This window comes from Cyrtonyx montezumae, unplaced genomic scaffold (assembly GCF_038088225.1).
Source record: "Cyrtonyx montezumae isolate F1298 unplaced genomic scaffold, pur_monq_1.0 scaffold_2, whole genome shotgun sequence".
Lineage (NCBI taxonomy): Eukaryota > Metazoa > Chordata > Aves > Galliformes > Odontophoridae > Cyrtonyx > Cyrtonyx montezumae.
The window spans coordinates 19,235,665-19,253,517 of NW_027071936.1; the positions used below are offsets into that span (position 1 = coordinate 19,235,665).

The 17,853-nt window shown below is 39.1% G+C and overlaps 1 protein-coding gene across 2 annotated transcripts in view; it reads left to right on the top strand.

Annotated features, from left to right (window-relative positions):
* DCTD (dCMP deaminase) overlaps positions 1-16,594 on the top strand; it is a 41,001-nt gene extending 24,407 nt beyond the window's left edge. For both annotated transcript variants that reach the window (XM_065736562.1, XM_065736561.1), the window contains exons 2-6: positions 1,775-1,886; positions 3,225-3,360; positions 11,475-11,591; positions 13,142-13,238; positions 15,193-16,594. In XM_065736562.1, the coding sequence (XP_065592634.1) occupies positions 1,775-1,886; positions 3,225-3,360; positions 11,475-11,591; positions 13,142-13,238; positions 15,193-15,271 (541 nt within the window). In that variant the 3' untranslated portion in view covers positions 15,272-16,594. The remainder of the gene's footprint in view (positions 1-1,774; positions 1,887-3,224; positions 3,361-11,474; positions 11,592-13,141; positions 13,239-15,192) is intronic.
* Positions 16,595-17,853: the final 1,259 nt, after the last annotated feature.

Genomic DNA, 17,853 nt, shown 5'->3' on the forward strand with positions numbered 1-17,853 from the left:
TCAGTGCTCAGTTTGGCAAGGAGAAGCATGTAAGGGAAAGTTTTCAATTTCTGCTGTGAACGTCTTGTGCTCTGAACATTTTCCTTTGTCAGTAGGATACAGTTCCTACTCTTTAGATGATTCAAGCCAGATTGAGCACCCTCATTTTTGTGTTTGCTTTCATAAAAGACATTTTTTGACATGGTTCACAGTGTTGTCAAAATGTGGGAGAGGTGTGCTGCTTGCACTGAAAATGTGCATTTCTCCCATATTACACTGAGATGATGGCCTTAATGATAATCCTCATTCATTCCAACAAGAAGCCAAAATTGCTGACTTCTAAGGTGCCGCATATAAACCACTCAAAAGCAGTAATTTGTCTTTGGTAAATAGAGCCTTGGAGGTTTCTAAAGTACAGTTTTATTATGTACCGGCATTCTCTTCACTTAAATAAGTGTGACCTCCGCGTGATGAGCTAACTGCAAGCCTCTAATGTGTGCTATTTTATATTTTTGGTTGTAAAAACAATCATTAACAAAACACTTGTCTTCTAATGGTTGTGCTTGGGAGGTGCTGGCACTAGGGTGGCTGTGAGATGTCTTGCTGTTTGCAGTTACCCCGATGCATTGTTCTGCGAGGCTGTACATTGCTAGAAGGGTATTTCAGTCTCCTTTCTCTTTTTTCCTAAAACATCTTAAGCTGTCTTCCTGGTAAGAAGAATCCAGGAGGAAAAATCACACACTTCTGTATTTTTATAAGCTGTTTACTGTCTTGTCTTTTTGTTGTTCCAAGGACTGCCGAAAAGCTGTTAAAATCATTACATCATTTTGGTTTTCAAGTGTAGCAATGTTAGGTGGGATCTGGGGGGAGTTTCTTTGGGTTTGATATTTTCCTGGAAATGAGCGCATCTTTAAGATATTGGAGAGGAGGTGAAAAAAAAACAAGTCTGTCTTTCTTTGCCTTCATTTTCTGAAAAGCACAGGTGCTTTCCTGTTGTGTTCTGTGTTGTCCAAGAAGTCTTTCAACCGAAAGAAGGCAAGGGGAAGTGATGCATCACTTCTCCCCTGCCCCTTCTCTCAAATAAACCCCTCAGTGTAGGGGAATAAGCAGCTTTTCGTGCCACATTCATACATTTTGTCTAAGGGAAAAGTTCTTGAACCCATCTCATCACCCTTTAGGGGGCTTTTGTAAAGGCCATTGTCTCAAGAGAAACTTTGCATTGGACCATCAGAATGGTTTACAACCTCAGACTGTTGCCTGTAAGTGTCTAAAAAGAGGCAGACTTACAGCAGTAATTGTACAGGCAGAAACGAATGTCTGCGCTGGAAGCCTCCAAATAGAAATCTAGTGAACACTTGTCATAGGCAGAAGTACAAAATAGCATAGATTAGAGGCTTGCAGTTAGCACAGTCATCACAAAAATGATTATGTTGTTTGAGTGAAAAGAATGCCAGTACAAGATATACCTGAATCTTAGAAATGCACAAGGTGTTATCTATCAAGGATAAATTGCTCTGTCTTTATAGCTCAGTGCTCTGAATAGCTCAGCCTTCTTATCTAAAAGAGAAATTTGCAACCTTGCTGGGTTTCCTTTCCCCTGAAAGGAAATGTTGCATGTGTAAGTTCTTGGAAAGCAAGTAACACTGATGATTTTACTGGTGAATAAAAGGTGGTCTTTGTGAGATTCTAATCCTTTAGATTACTCTAAACTTGCTCTCATTGAAAGAATACAGTCTGTAGGAACTTTACCTATGTGTTATTTACAGATGGCTTTTTTTCTTTTCCATTGCCATAGTTTTGGTGATGAAGCATCCTGCAAAAAACGAGAGGATTATTTGGAATGGCCTGAGTATTTTATGGCAGTCGCATTTTTGTCAGCACAAAGAAGCAAGGACCCAAGTTCTCAGGTAAGAAGGCAATATACAAGAGTAACACAACCTAATCTGCCTTGCACATCACGTCAGATGCACATGTAGCACTTTCAGGGTTTTCTTATTAAAAGTTATTTCAGTATATAGCTTTTGAATTTCTAACATGATCAGCATTTTTTGTTACAGAAATTCTTTTCTTGGGTCTGACCTCGTGTATAATTCTGTGTGTACACTTGTAGCTTGGAGTTCTGTAAATATTCTCTTCATCTGAAGGTTAAAATGATGCATACATTTATTTTTTTTCCTTTTTCTAGTAAATAGAGTTACAGTTAGAGAAGGATATAACTACTGGAAGCTATGGATTGCAATTTTTTTCAGATCTATCATCTCAGAAGTTCCTTTTCCTCATCTGCAAGAGAAAAAAGTTCCTTGTTTGTTATTGGATTCAAGTTGTCTGTCTCTCTGTCCTTTGCTTTGGTTATGTACCTTTCTTACACTTAAGAGCAGTTGGAGGTGAAGGTAACTTCTCATGAGACATCAGCTCTGCAGGGCCCAATCAACCTGCTGGTATTTCTTTCCCTGGAAAATTTCAGGAAGAACATCCCAACAAGCAGTGGATGAAAATGCATGTAAACAGTCTGCTTATTTACTTGCTGGCTTCTGTGTGTTAGGGCTCTCAGTTCTCTGAAGCATTTTTATATAGGGCTAAGTTCTTGTTTATGCAGTGCTGGTTAGTAAACACGTTGTGTAAATTAAAACCAGTGCCATTGCTGTTTCAGTACATCTGAAATATGGACAGAAAACTTAAAATTCTTCTTCGCTTCCTCAGCCTAAAAGAAGTGCTTTGTGCAGATTTGGATTAAAGTAGTAGAAGGTAGGAGTTAAAGTGTCTGGTCGTTTGGTGCCTGTTTGCATAAACAAGCCACGAAAGTTGAGTGCTTATCTCTGTCTAGGTCAGACTACTACATTTTTGATCAGTCTTCCATCCGTTTTCTTTAGCTCCTGCTGCTGCTTATATTTCCACAGGAAAAGCTAGTTTGGAGAGCAGAACTGACAGAGAACTTGTATTTAGAACTGCTGTGTTCTGGGTCTGCTCCCTGAACTTGGTTCACAGTGCAGTCAGGCAAGGAGCAGTGCTGGCACACTGAGTTGGAGACTGCATGTCTAGAGGGTGGCAGGCTTGCATCTGCCCTGGTCTGCCAATTAGGTACAGTTGTGACTTTGTTTTCTGTAGCCTTGTCATGCTCAAGACGGTGTGGCGTTTGTAAGATAAAGCTCACCTCTCTTAAATTTGCAGGAATGACTTTTCAGGTGTTCTGTTTTGATATATCATTTTTGTGTGCTGTTGGTACTACAAAAGTTTTTTTTTTTCAGGTTGGTGCTTGTATTGTAAATTCAGAAAACAAGATTGTTGGAATTGGGTACAATGGGATGCCTAATGGCTGCAGCGATGATGTACTGCCTTGGACAAGAACAGCAGCACATAGATTAGACACGAAGTATCCTTATGGTAAGGCTAGTGGAGCTGACAGCTCAGACTTTTGATGTTCCTGTAGATGTAAGTTCGTTTGGTAAAACTTCAGTATTTTTCCTCCACTCATCCATCTTTGTTATGTGCTCTTACACGATACATCAGAATAAAAATCACAGCTCTGAAGGTAAATTAAAAGTCTTCATGAAGGGCTGACTTCCTTGTGAAGTATGTTTATAAATGGTTAGCCATTTTGGACTGTGTAATGAAGTCTTGTAAATATAATGCAGCTCATCAGCACACAAATGACTGCTGTTTTCCTGTGTTTGTCTCCATGAAAATTACTGAAAGCACATATATGCAAAACAAATAATTAGTCTAAAGTATTGGTATTAAAATTGTAAACTGCAGTGGTTGTGGGAAATCCCAGTACTGAGGTGGTCATGACATAGACAGTACATGTTATGACATGTGGAGTTGAATTTTGTCTTGAAGTATGTGATCACATTCTGTCGTTCTATGCCTCTTTTCATTTAATGTAGCAGTAGATCTGCACTGCTACAAGTGAAGTGATTTTCACTGTTTGTTTCAACCTATAATTTGATTTGCATTTACTAAATGGAGAGAATGAATGAGGGACAAGGACAGTTTCATGGTAAATAAAGCTGAGTGCTGCTTTGGATCCTGTCTTTGCAGCAGACTTAGTTTGGCCTTCTGCAAGCCTGCTTTGAAGGCTCCTCTGTGACTACTGGCACATGTATCAAGGCTGCACAATTACACCTCTGGGCCATGTGTGATTTGCAGGAACCAAAGGGGATGGTTCTCTGAGCTGCCTGAGGCATCACTCCATGAGGACTGACTGTTGTTGGGCATGGAAATAGTACTGAGAGTTGCCTTGCAGCTTTCAGTAGCTGACGTTGGGAATGAACTGTGGTTAGGACTCCAACAGAATTGTGGAGAGGTGCACACTGTCTTCAGTCCCTCTTCATGTTTTTACTGCCACACCAGATCCTGCTGAATCTCCGTGGGGTGAGACCAGTGCAGCAGGAGCTGTGGGAGCAGGAGAAATAGGCAGTTCCTTCATTTTGTGCTTCATCTTAGTCCTTCCTGGGTTCAGGAGTGGAAGGGGAAAGAATGGCAAAACCATATGAGAACCCTTGAAGATTTCTCCCTTCCCCTTTCATGGTGAGGGGAAATGAGCACCAGAGTTCAGTGGTTATAAAGATACTGGCTCCTCCAATATGCAGAAATTATTTCTGTCCAACAAATCCATTTTCTTGTTTTTAACTTCTAAAAATTGATCTGATACAGAAATTAGACTTGCATTAGCTTGGAAATTTCTTGTGTTCATCCAAAGCTCTTTCTGAACAGTGATATTACATTTTCCTGTAGTGTTGAAGTGAAAGATTCTATGCTGTGGTTCAGCTCAATTAATCAGGTTTGTGTTTGAGTTCTTACAACTCTGGCGCTTGTTCAGTTCACCAGCTTATCATAAGGCCTCTAAAATTAACTCTTAAACTTGATCAGACTTCTTATTGTTTTGCATAAGAGATGCATTGCTTATAGTAGCACCAGCTACTGGCAAACTGTAACATCTGTTCTAAAGCACAGGAGCACTGGTTTTACATATAATGAAGATACTGTAGTGGTTCAACGTGGTACGACTGCTTTTTATTTATAGGGTGTGGAAACAAACATTAGTCCATCGATTAAAGACCAAGTACTGAAAAGAGAATATTGATTTTGGTTGAGTCGTTATGCTTGCTGGAAGGTCTCAGTTCTGAACTGAGATTGGTATGTGTGGTCTTTGGGACTTCAGCATGCTTCAGGGGAGATGCAGAAATAGGGCTCTCAAATATACATCTCATTCATTGAAACTAAAAACCTGGATGGGGTTTGTGGAATTCTTTTTGTGCATGAAAACATGAGGGATTTTTAAGTTTTGTTTTTAGTTACTGCTGATAAAAGATGTGGAATGTTTCTTTTTTAGCATGTAAAAAGTTAATACACAATGGTTTAAAAAACCTGCTTCTCGAATTTGAAGGCCTGCAGAGATGAGTTCGTTTCTAGGAGTTGGTCCAACTCCTGCCTTTCCCGGAAGAATCTTAGTCTTCACCTCGTTAAAAAAAATCACAACTTTGTAACAAAGTGTCTACTGTGACGAATAAACGGCCTTTAGTAATTCACAGGTCACTTAAAGCTGAGCGCTTTCTTATTAATCTTGATAGCACAGTTGACAGACCAGGCAAGTACATAGGAAAAATAAAATCTGCTTTAAAAAAATTCTGTTAGATTCAAAGCGACACATAGAATTGCTGCTAAAATCTCATTAAACTGTCATGTTTTTCTTACTGCTTTTGCTAATTACCACAGCATTTGTGTAAATTTAGCTTTTTAGCTTTGATTTTTCTTGACTAGCTTGTTAGAGGGTAGTGCAGTCTCACTGTATGCTCCGTTAGCTTATCAGGGGATCACTGGTGCTGACTTCAGTAGAGCTGGGATGTTTTTTATGTAAAGATGGTAACTGTGCTTACCACCATGCTAACCTGGAAGATGTCTTCTAGAGCTATTTTATACATCTGCACTGCTACAGAAAAGGGCTGAGGTTGGAGCTCGTTGCTGACCTCCTGGTTTTAAGTTCTCTATTGGTTTAGCATAAACATCAGCTCACTTTTCCGTGTGTTTTGGACCATTCTGAAGGGCTGCCTCCAAATCAAAGCCTGGGTGTTGCTCTGAGTGGCTCTCTCAGAGACTGCTCTACAGGACAGGGTGGAAAAAGGGCTGTAAGAGAACTCCTCCTGTTGTGCAAAGCCTGCTGAGATAGTATGCTTAACCTTCCTCCCTCCCTCAGGCCATACTGAGGCATATGCAATGCATGCTCTGCTTCATGCTGTGAAAGTACCACTGCGGTGGGCTGCAAAAAAGTCATCTTATTTCTTTATGCAGTTTGATCTGAAACATACAAAATAAATGTGTGCTGCCCTGGGACTCTTGAGATGTGGAGCCTTGTGGAAACCTAGGACCAAGTTGTATGTAATGCTGATGGACCCCTGAGTAAGATGAACACGCACTAGCACGTGCCAGTTGGCCTTAGGGCTGAGGGTCAGTCCCTGGCCCTGTGTGTGTTTAGTGTTAACAGACACAGCAGGGGTTTGGACCTGGAGGCTATCCTTGCAGGACTGTGTTAGGTGATCCTGTAATAAACATCTGCTCCAGCAGAACAGATGGATATGCTGACCCCACAGCTCTGGTCGGTTTCACTGCTTTATGGCTAGAAAACTTCTTATTTCCATGTTAAATTGTGTTCCTCTTTTAGCTTTTCTTACTCAGTGCCATCAGCCCTTCCTCCTTTCCTTCTCTGCCCGTGTGCTTACTGATAACAATCATCTTCTGAACTTAGGTTTTAAGGCTAAATGAATCCTGTCACTCTTACATTTTACTGCATCTTAAGTCTTGTTGGCTTGAAATTCCCTAGTGTCTCAGTTACCTATATCTGCCACAATATACCGTATATTGTACATATCTAGCCTGCACTGTGAAATGTGGCTTCTGCTCAGTGCAATGTTAAGGAAAGGGCTATGCTTGATTAAAAATTATATTTACCCATATCTAAATGTAACCTGAGCTCCTACTGACAGAAGGCGTGGAAATGCTAGGTAGTGCTCACTTTACCTCAGAGGGTGTAAATGTTTGCAAGGTGTTTGGATGATAGAGGAATCACGATGTGGATCACCTGTATTGATACTCCGTGTTCCCTATGAGAATCTTGAAGCTAATGAGAACTTCCCTTTTGAGCAGTAGGATATAGTTAAACAGGTTAGTAGTGTAGCCTTATTACTTCAGACAGCAGTTAATGTTTTGCTGAACACTGTTTTTTGCAGTGTAAAATGAAGCTTCTGTTGCTTTGTTGGGAACTGGTTCTTTCCAGGCTGCCAGTCAGTGACAGGAACGGGGATGTTTCTGTGCAACTCAGAGAAATAGAAAGCTAGTTTTGAACACCCACTTCACTAAGATGTTATTAAAAGCTCTTCCTAAAGCTTTGTGCTCAGTGCAGTGTACAGGAATTTCTTAATAATTAGACAAAATTCTGGCTCACAGAGTCAAAAGTGAGTGCCCCCTGTTGCTGTTAGATGAATGCAAAGCTTTGATGATGCATTATTTCTTCTCACTGATCATTTTAAATACTACATTTTTCTCCTGTTAGCGTAAGTCTTACTACTGATGCTAGTTGCTGTGCTCCTGTTACGCCCTCTGTCTCCACTGTAATCTAAGAATATCTATTTGACAACCAGTCTCTAATTAAGAGGTTTTTAAATTAAAATGACTGGCAAATATAGAAACCTCTAAGCAATAGAGAAAATACTGAGTAAATATGCTTACAAATATTTATACAGGTTCAGATACGATAAAATATGTGCTGTGGCAGAAAGTATACTCTAATTGAACAGTACCTGCTGTGTAAAATGAAACAAACTGTTAGCACCATTTTGTCGTGTTAGGATTATGAGCTTTTCGTCAATTTTTTTAAGAGGCGAATGCCTGAAGATATTCAGGCAAATGTTACTTTTGTAGAAGCTGTTATTTTGACAGCATAGAACTTGATAAGGCACTATGAAGAAGTGTGATGTGTTCTCTCCAACTGGCAGTGCAAAGCTGAGGCTTCAACTGCAGTGGGGATCTACAGGAGACGGTCTCCACCTACAGCCTCTCACTCTCTTGTCATGCATGGACTTCTTTCTAATTCTAGTGTCACACACCAAATGTCCAAGAAGTTTGGGAATTTGGAAGTAGTTTCTCGTATTCTGCTTGCCTCTTAAGGAACACCTCTGTGTTCTGATGAGATTAGTGCAAACTTGGAGCAGGATGCGAAGAATGGATTGGATTAGCTACTGCTTTTTAGGTTCTGCAAAGGGCTTCCCTGCCTGCCCCCAGCAGATGTTATGTGATGCTCATAAACGGGCTGGGTAGTCCCCTTCTTCGCTTCCCAGTTCTCCTTTTTTCACAGAACAAATTAATCAGGTGTGGCTCTTCCTGACTGCAGTCAGAAGAGGCTAAGACTCCAATGAAATGTGGCCGTGTTAACCTTGCCTTCCTGCCCTGACCTCAGCAACTGCACAGAGAGCACAGAGAGCAGGAAGGGGTCAGCACAAGTAGCTGTGAGCAGCCCAACATCAGTATTTTATCTTCCACTAATGCAGTATCCACCCGCACACCTTCACAAAGGTTGAGAAAAGATTGGCATGGCTCTACAGTTTCCATCAGCCACAGTCCCCTGGGGCTGTCACTCCAGGGTGAGTGCATTTCAGTAATGTCTCATTGCCTTCCATGGTCCTCTCTGTGTTCGGCATTGGGTACAGTGAGTAGAGGGTAACAGGAAGATAGAGCAAGTCAGGAGGAACATGTTCATGGTAAATGTTTAATATTGAAAAATGATCATTGGTAAGGTAAGTAGGAAGTCTCTTATTAATGGGTAGGTTTAAGGACGAGCATTACCTCATATGCATTAGAAAATGCTATGCAGTGAGAAAAGGTAGAAACACAAATAGGAATTAATACTACAAGAAATTAAGTGAACACTCCTTTGTTTTTTTCCCCTTTCATGTAACATTGTAGTGGGTGAAGGAAATGTCACAGGACACACTGTATTACTGCATGATTGTTTCTTCAGCTAATGAAGTCTTTAGAGAATATTTTTCGAGCCACTTTTCCAGCATAGAAACCAATCGTCAAGACATAATATAACATTAACTATATACGAATATTACTAAACTAAAATGAAAGACTAAACAGCTGGGAGTCCCCAGAGGTACTGCAAAAATTCTGGTTCTGCTGGTCTGCTTAAATCAAGAGCTTTCACGTTTCTGAGCACTATGAACCTGTGCAAAGTTTCTTTAAGTTAACTTCTTGCTGTCAGAGATGGAATAACATTTTACTAATAGTAGCTGGAGCTCTTTATGGGTTAGAAAACTGTAGCACCTTAAACACCAACTACTCTAGTTATTGCAGTTAGGGATTTGGAAATCCTGGGTTTGACTTTTGTCTCTTTCAGTAATGATCTCCACAAAGTTGGTTTAGGTCTGTAAAATGATCTGTTACCCATTGAATTTTTGAATCTATAAATGGATCAACAGTCAGTGCATATTTGCCAGAGAGAGTGCAGGAGGAGAGTTACTGTGGTACTGGTACTGAAACCTGTCTGTTTTTATGGCTGAAGACCTCCAAGTTTTAGTAAAGTAGGAATATTTACTGAAGGAATTAGGGATGGTTTGTTGTTTCTTAGTTCTGTGAGCCTTTGAAAATATTCTCTCATCCTTCTTTCTTTTCTGGAGACCTTTGAGACAACTGCCTGGAATATAAGTATGTTGTTCAAAGGAACTTAAAAGTTGATAGCTCTGTCCAGTCAACAAACCCCAGCTGCTGTTTTTCACTTAATCTTCTGTAACCCCAGGAGAATAATTCTGTGGCTGTTTCTTTGAAGGCTGTGTAAAATTAATGTAACTCAGTAATATATTTGGAGTTAAAAGTGTTTCCTGGATTTTCAAAGTTTAGAAGCTCTTACAATTTTATATCTTGTATAATTAACGGGATAAGTCTAAAACACAGTGTGATGCAATTATAATAGTAGTAGAAATAATAGTAACAGAAACCATGTTTCTTTTTTTTTCTTTTTGCTGTGTTAATTTCTTATATTTACGTTGGTTTCTGGCTTTACTTTTTATGAGAAGGTACATGAACAGCATAATCACAGTGATCCTGGGGACTGCTTGTCTGAGTGAAGCTGAGCTTTCTTTACTAAGTGTTTGTTCCTCAGTGACCCGCCTCCACGGGCAGGTTTGTGTGCTTCACGTTAGGCTGTAAATGTATAGAGCATTAGCTGTTACACAGAAAGTTCCACATGGACCTTTAGCACATACGGAAAACATTTCCATTCAGTAAGGATTCCTGCATGCTGGAAGTGCAACACTCAGTTATTCTCTGAGCGCTGAGATCATTCACACAGGGAACGTAGTACGTAGTTGTAACTATATTATGAACTTGTGCTCATAACTTTGCCTGTTCTAATTCTCCCATGTGTGGAAGGAGGACTTTTTTTTTTCCTTTCTCTTCTTTTTAATCTGTTCTTCAAAATCAGCAGTGGAATAAAGCTCTGCTTAGTGCTGTCCGCACACACAGGTCCCTGGCTGAGCTCAGACCCACACCTGAGTGCCTGTTCACATTAGTCAAGGTGCCAGGCAGTTTCTCAGGAGGTAGAGGTGTAAATTCTGCAACTTGCTGTCGTTCCTAGGTATAAACAGGAAGTTGTAGCAGAGATCCTGTTTCCTAATGGTTTTCTTCAGAGCTTCATGGTGGATGACCTAAACTGAGCTCTCTTCTCCTTTGTAACACCTTATGTGCTCTACTGATGCGTACGGCATAAAAGCTTGAACCCTCAGTTGCCATCCGTCCAGAAAGAGCTGCTGTGTAATGGAGGAATAAGGCAGAGTTGTCTGTTGCTACCTGGCCTTTATCTAATCCATGGAGAAACAGAGGACTTTGCTTTCTTGCTTGGGAAGTCTGGCACCTTTTAATGAGCAGTAAACTTGCTTTAATATTAAAGCTGGGACGTTTTTATGGTGGAGTGTGTCTTGTGTATTCTTGGGGTGAGAGAATCATGCAGCAGCACTGAGCAGTTCTGGGACCCAGAGGACAGAGCTGCTCAGTTTTACTTCATGATTCTCCTGCCTTTAAGAGCGCGCAGTGTGCTCTTAATAACCATAAGAATGTTCCTATCCGTGCATGTAAACACATAAATGAGCTGTTTTATACTGGCAATTAGATACTCCAGAGAGTTGTGAAGCTGTGAGATATTGCTTCACTTAGGGTGGCTGCAACTACTTGGCCCACAGCCTAAGGCTTTGTTGCCTGCTATAGGTGTTAGCAAATGGCAATGCTAATGTGCTTAATGATATCATTACTAATCAGCAGCCTGGTCAGAACAATTGACCTTCACTGATCTTGGTATTTCTGCTTTTATTTGTTCCTATGCCCTTTATGACAAGCTGTGCAAGCTATTTGCCTTTGAAAGGATGTAACACTTTAATTTTAGTTTGGCTGATTTATTTTAATGAATGTTATTATGAATTGTTGTTTCTCTCTTTTTTTCTTTCAATCAGTCTGTCATGCTGAATTGAATGCCATCATGAACAAAAACTCAGCTGATGTGAAAGGGTGCAGCATGTATGTTGCCTTATTTCCATGTAATGAATGTGCAAAGCTCATCATCCAGGCAGGTAAGGAGTGGTGCCAGCCTGATTTGTCAGTGTTGCAGTGCTGCCTTCTCATTGGTATCATGGATGTATTTGATGTTAAATTGCTGCTGTTAGATCTAAATTAATTGCACTGTCAGCTTCATAAGATGCTACTTGTGTTTTGTTGGGTTTTTTTTGCATCTGAATGGTGCCAAATTTTTTCCAGTGCTAATTGCATCTTCTGTGATTCTAAGCGTGCTTCTAATTTAGGTTTGTAACTTCTTAGACCAGGAGCTGCCAAAGAACAACAGAGGCTTTGCATATAATTACTGTCAATTTTACTGTGCTCTGACGCACTGAATGGAGTAGGGCAGAAAGAAATAAACTCCTGCCATGACAAAGGGTCTGCTGGGAGTATATACATGAAATTTTAATTTGAACGTGATGCATGGTAGATATTTGAAGATTTTAAAATATCTTTGCTCATAAATGTCATAAGACTTCTATGATCCTACTTTAATTATGTCTTTTATTGCAAATGTTATAAATCTGTGCCACTGCAGGAAGTGTGCTGGCCTAAATGTGTCGCCTTCTTTCAGAATAGGTATCTGCAATAGGCCGCAGCTCCAAAGAAAATCTCCACTTAAGCGGAGCGCGTTGTGTTGCACATTGAGTGAAGTGTTGCAGCCTTAGCATGCACTGCTATTCTGAGCCTCTTGCCACTAATGGACAGCAGAAAGAACAAAAGAAAAACGGAGTACTTAATCCTTTTGGTCAGTAAGGCTTGAGGTGGAGAGGGCTGAAGTTGGAAAGGCAGTGGGATTCTTCATTTGTGCTAGATTTCTCTTATGTACAGAATAAAAATCCAGTTGTCTTCAAGGCAGATTTGCTTGCTGCTTGTTCTCGGTGTGGTCACTCATCCTTTTCCTTATGAGCTTAGGTCAGCAGAAAATAGCAATGTATTGATATTTGTGTCATCTGGTAGATAAAGGAAGATGATGTTAAGCTCTGACACATCTCTTGGGTCAGCCTTTATATTTCCTCTGTAAGTAGGGCACAGATAGTTAATTTGGGCATGGCTCTTTCTACCGTCGTGGCAATGAGTGCTTATTAGGATTTCAACTTGGAACTGAAAGTTACTTATTGGATGGAGAAGAAAAACATATCCTTTTATAGGTGTGTATTTGGAAGGGGATTGAGATTTGGGGTTGAGTTCTTCAGGAGGAATTTCACCTGTATTAGGTAAAAGGACAAGTTTTCAATAACTTTTTGCAAAAATGTTTAATTTCTACTCCATCTATCTTGAGGTTTTGCCTGCAAGTTTTGGTTTTCTCACATGAAATCAGGTGAAACCAGGGAAAATATTTTCTAACATTCCAAGAAAAGTACCTTCCTAAGCAGCTCTAGCTTACACAGGCATATTTTTGTGAACAAATGAATATTTTGGGAAGCAAAAAGGAGTGTACCAAAGAGTTCTCAAGTATGTTGGATGCGTGCTCTCTCTTCTGATTTTGTGTACCAGTTTTTATGTCATTACGTGTTTCCTTCTAGTTCAATTCTAACTTTATTTTTCCTCTTTGTAACTTTTCTAGGCATAAAGGAGGTTATTTTTATGTCTGACAAGTATCACGACTCTATTGAAATGACAGCGGCAAGGCGGATGTTTGATTTAGCTGGTATTGTATACAGGTGAGACAGCTTACAATTATCTTTATTTTTATTTAGGAAAGGAAGAAAACATTTGTGAAAAAGACCAACTTTAGGGCAAAAGTGTTTTTCTGTTGTACAACTTTTTATTCTCTCTTAGCCCGCTTGATCTGTGTACCTGCAAAAGATACTCGGTTGACAGACAGTTGCAACATTGTGTTTCCCTTCTGTGCTGCTAAAGTTCAATTTTGTAATGTTTGTATGAAAAAAATTATCCACTTGGAGTATTCCTTTTCATTCCTGGACTTGTCTTTTGAGACTGCTAGTGAAATTGTGAATGCGATGGTTTGTTTGTTATGCTGTACTCAGAGAGCCATTGCTGACAATGCTTTGAGTACTTCAAACTTCCCAGTGAGTTGCTAGAGTCCCTCACAACATGAATTATCCTACGTGCGTAACTGAAATGACCAACTTATTTTGCATGGGTGACCTGATACCTATTGAAAGCTCAGTACCTTCTTGTTGCAGTCAATTTGGGCAGGTATCAGATCAACCACCTGCAATGAATTCTCGGTGCCGATAGCTGTCCAATCTTCTTTGGTCAGCATTTCTTGTGAGAAAAGTATAAAGTCTGGAATACGTGCCTTAAAGTAATGAGAAACTGGAAAATGTTTGAAGAGTAGTTTTTGAAGACGCTGGCAGAGATACCTAAAGACAATCTGTTCAGCAGCTAGTTTGATAGCAATAACATGCTGTGGGTGAGGCTAATTATCCGGTCAGGGAGGCATTGAAACTCTGAAAAGTTTTACAGTATTAATATAAAGGCTTCGAAAAATTTGCAAACATAACAATTCTGGCAGATAAAATTTTATGATGAAAGGTACCTACTGAGTTGAGAAACATCCATGAAAAAATATAGCAGTACTTGAAATTCAGTTTCAGTCCTTCAGTGTATTTTGTGCCTACTAAGACTGTTTGACTAAGAAGCATAAATCATTCTCTTGCAAGTCAAATTTTGTAACTTCTCCAGGGTGAGAAGTGTTTCTTGTATTTCAGACTGCTGTTCTGGACAAAGTACGCTGTAGTCTGTCAAGAGTTTCCGTGGGCAGCAGCACGATCTTCCCTATGTTGACCATTCTTTATTCTTGTATTGATTATTAAAGATGTAGGTGGTGTTTAATGAATCTCTTGAACTGAATTGCAGAGCTTAATTAGGCACTAAATCCACACTATTTGCATAATCCTTTGTTTACTAGTAGACTGTAAAATATATACTCAGTCCCCAAATACCTTCCTTGCTAATTGCTGTAGCAGATGCTCTAATGATAATAAAAGGAAACAATTTGTGGCTGTATTAATTTCATAGTTCTAAAGTTACAATTTTTAAACGATTCCCTCTTAACTGGTTTGGTTCTTTCTCAGTACAGTACATAATGTGATCTATTCCCCTGGCAAAAAAAAATATTTATTACACAGAGGCAAAGTTTGAAAATGTTCTCTGAAGATGTGATGGAGAAAAATGCCATCAAAATATTTGTCAAAATACATTTCAGATATTTTGTATATACAAATACATATACTTTTGAATATATAAATGTATATAACATATGAAAATATTTAGATATTTATGCAGGCGTATGTATATATACACACATATATGGATAAAATAATTGAAATATTTGAACAAAAATCCCAGCCCTGGTAACATGATGCTACCACCTGCAGCTAAGTTGTTAAAACTTCTTTGACTCCTGGGTAATTTATGAACTCCAATAGCCGAAGAATGTACAGGCTGACCCACCCCATGTGTCTTTTTTGTTTTAGTCTTTCTTGTCCAGGTTTCTCGCAGTGTGGGGCACTATAATTGGCTCCCACGGAGATGAAAACTATGTGAATCCAAGGAGGGCTTTTTCCCTTCAAAAATTCAGCTGCGGTTAAAGCAAGCAAAATGTTTTAACTACTCACTGACTAATATCTGTGTTTTTCTTTATTTTAGGGAATTCAAGCCAAAATGTAACAAGATCATCATCGACTTTGATTCAATTAACAGCAGACCAAGTCAAAAACTTCTGTGAATTAAGTCCCATTAAATCTCTAGAAGACTGTGATTATCCTTCTCAAAAAAGCTGCTAATACCTTTCATCTCAAAGTTACTTGCAACTTTTTAATGGCTTCTATAGCTAAAGTAGACTTCTAAGAAATATAAGGCATAAAACGTTTCCCTCACTTCAGCTTGTCATGTGGAATCTAAATCAACTTAAAATTTTTAATGCCTTTATCAAATCTGCTTCAAAAGTCTAGAGACATGTAGATGAGACGATATAATGCGTGTACAGAAAACTGTTCTGGTTCTTGCTGCAGTCACCATATGCTCTGATAGGCTGTCAGCATTGATTTAGACTCAGTTTAACAGTAGTTCTCATTGTAACCAATAGTACGTTCAAATATGTTAATATATGTTGATCTCTCTATTGGATATGTGGATCTAAATAGTTGATCCCAATAGATGACAGAATGTGTTATCCATACAAATACTAATCTTCCAACGTGCATAACACTAGTATTTTAAAAGCTTGTACAGATTAAAGTACATATGATATTTTACGCGCATTACCCAACAAAAAGAAGTTGTTTTTTCTATTAATTGCTATCTAACACTGTTATACTTGTGAAGTGCTGGGAGAGGAAGTTGTTCTGAGAATGGTTGATGCTGGAGCAAGCTTTAGAGACCTTTCAATTCCTGACTTTACCAAGCCTCCAGAATTGAAGGGGTTGGAAGGAGTAAATCATTTCTCTCTTACCTTTGGGACTCTTATTTGGGGTTGCTTTTCATGTATAGAAGGAAATCAGTTTATTGGTCTGAGTGCATTCTAGACGATCCAACATAGTTCAGTCTTAAAATGAACCTGTAAGGTAACTCAATCATTTTTTGTCCTTTGAGAGAAATTGGAGACGATCAACCCATATCTACATCTGTGCCAAAAGAGGTAATTATTGTGTTAGCTTGTTTCCCAGTGCTGGCGTAGTACTTCCATTTTCATAAACGTTGCCTAAAATAATATCCTTTTTAATTTTATTTGGGGATCTGGGAATATATTTTGAGTTCCTTTTCTCTAATTTGATTTTTTAAAATTAAATACGCCTAATGGCTTTGTTTAGATAGTGTTGCTTTTTTTTTTTTCCTTCTAAAATGTGGCTATACTTCAGTGAGCTTTTATTTTCCCAGTAAAAGCTATGTTTTATATTTTGGGACATTATATAATTTGGCTTCATACCAGCATTATTAAAGTCTTATTAAAATCCACTACATTGAAGTAGACTTATTATCCATGTGCTTGGTTCCAGAGTGCTGCTGCTTTTGCAATCATGTGCAAAGCATATTTTGTGCATTTGTGATATTACATAAAGTGTAATGTTCATGAAGCCTTTGGCTACTACAGGAAACATTGTAATGTGTTACAAGATGTCTGTTTACAAAGTAATTTCTGACATTCTCTTTTTTTCTATACAACTGTTTCCACCTCAGAATTGGTCTGTGGCTTACTGCCAGAAGAAATTTGCACATATGTGGAAGGGGAGGGTGAAATCTGAAAAATTACATGAATAAAATGCCACTGAAACAGCTCACGTGGATCTTTGTCTTTGGTCTGAATTGGAACTAAACGCATTTTGAGTTGCACTGTTCTGACAATGGGATAGAGGGGAGAGAAGGTGCAAAATTTTGGTTTTGGCAGTAAAATCACTGTTTTCTTCATAGATCTAGGTTCAGGCTTAGAATATGCATGTATTGCCATTCTGGTTAATGTAAGCATTTTTATATAAGGCCTTGGATAATGAGAATGAATAGTGTACATAAAAACTCAAGAGGCGTTTGACCTGGAGTTCAAGTGTTTCTAGGAATGCACTAGTCTTATAATCACACTCACACCAGGCTTTCCCATATTTGTGTAACAAAAGAGCAGTACTGGAGACTACAGTAGGATTTTATATTTCTTCCAATTGCTGTTTTTAGTCTGTTAGGGCCACATATATATCCTGTCAGAATACTTTTCATTAGAATGGAAAAAACAAACAAACAAACCTACATGCACACTCTTGATACAATGTGTGCATAGCCTGAGGTTAATGCTTTAGAGCAAATCCTCCAAATTTGACCCTTAACATCTGTAGGTATGCCTAGAAATCTATTTCTCTAGCTTTTTTTTTTTTTTTAATAGTCCAGGAGATAACACTTTGCCTTACAAATAAAGAATTATGTCAATTACCAGAGCAAACTGAAAATCGTCAAAGACAGTAAACTGTTTCTGCTCCCAAAGCTCAGGTTCAAGATGTGTGGAACCACTTGGGCTAGAAAGGCAACTAGAGGCCGTGTAGTCCTACTGTTGTAGTCCTAATCTTCATGGCTGGCAATAAGTTGGATCAGTTTGCTCAGGTTTTGTCCAGGTGAGTTTTGTATGTTTCCAAGCATGGGGATTCTACAGCCTCTCACTACATTTTTTGTTTTACTTTAGTCAGTATTTCCAGTGCTCGTGCTTATATCTCGTCTCTCATCGTTTTGCTGCACCTGCCTGAAAAAGGTGTCTTCCTATCCATAGCCACCTGTTAGGTAGCTTAAGTCAGAAGCTGGGTTCCCTTCACCTTTCACCTTTTTTATTCT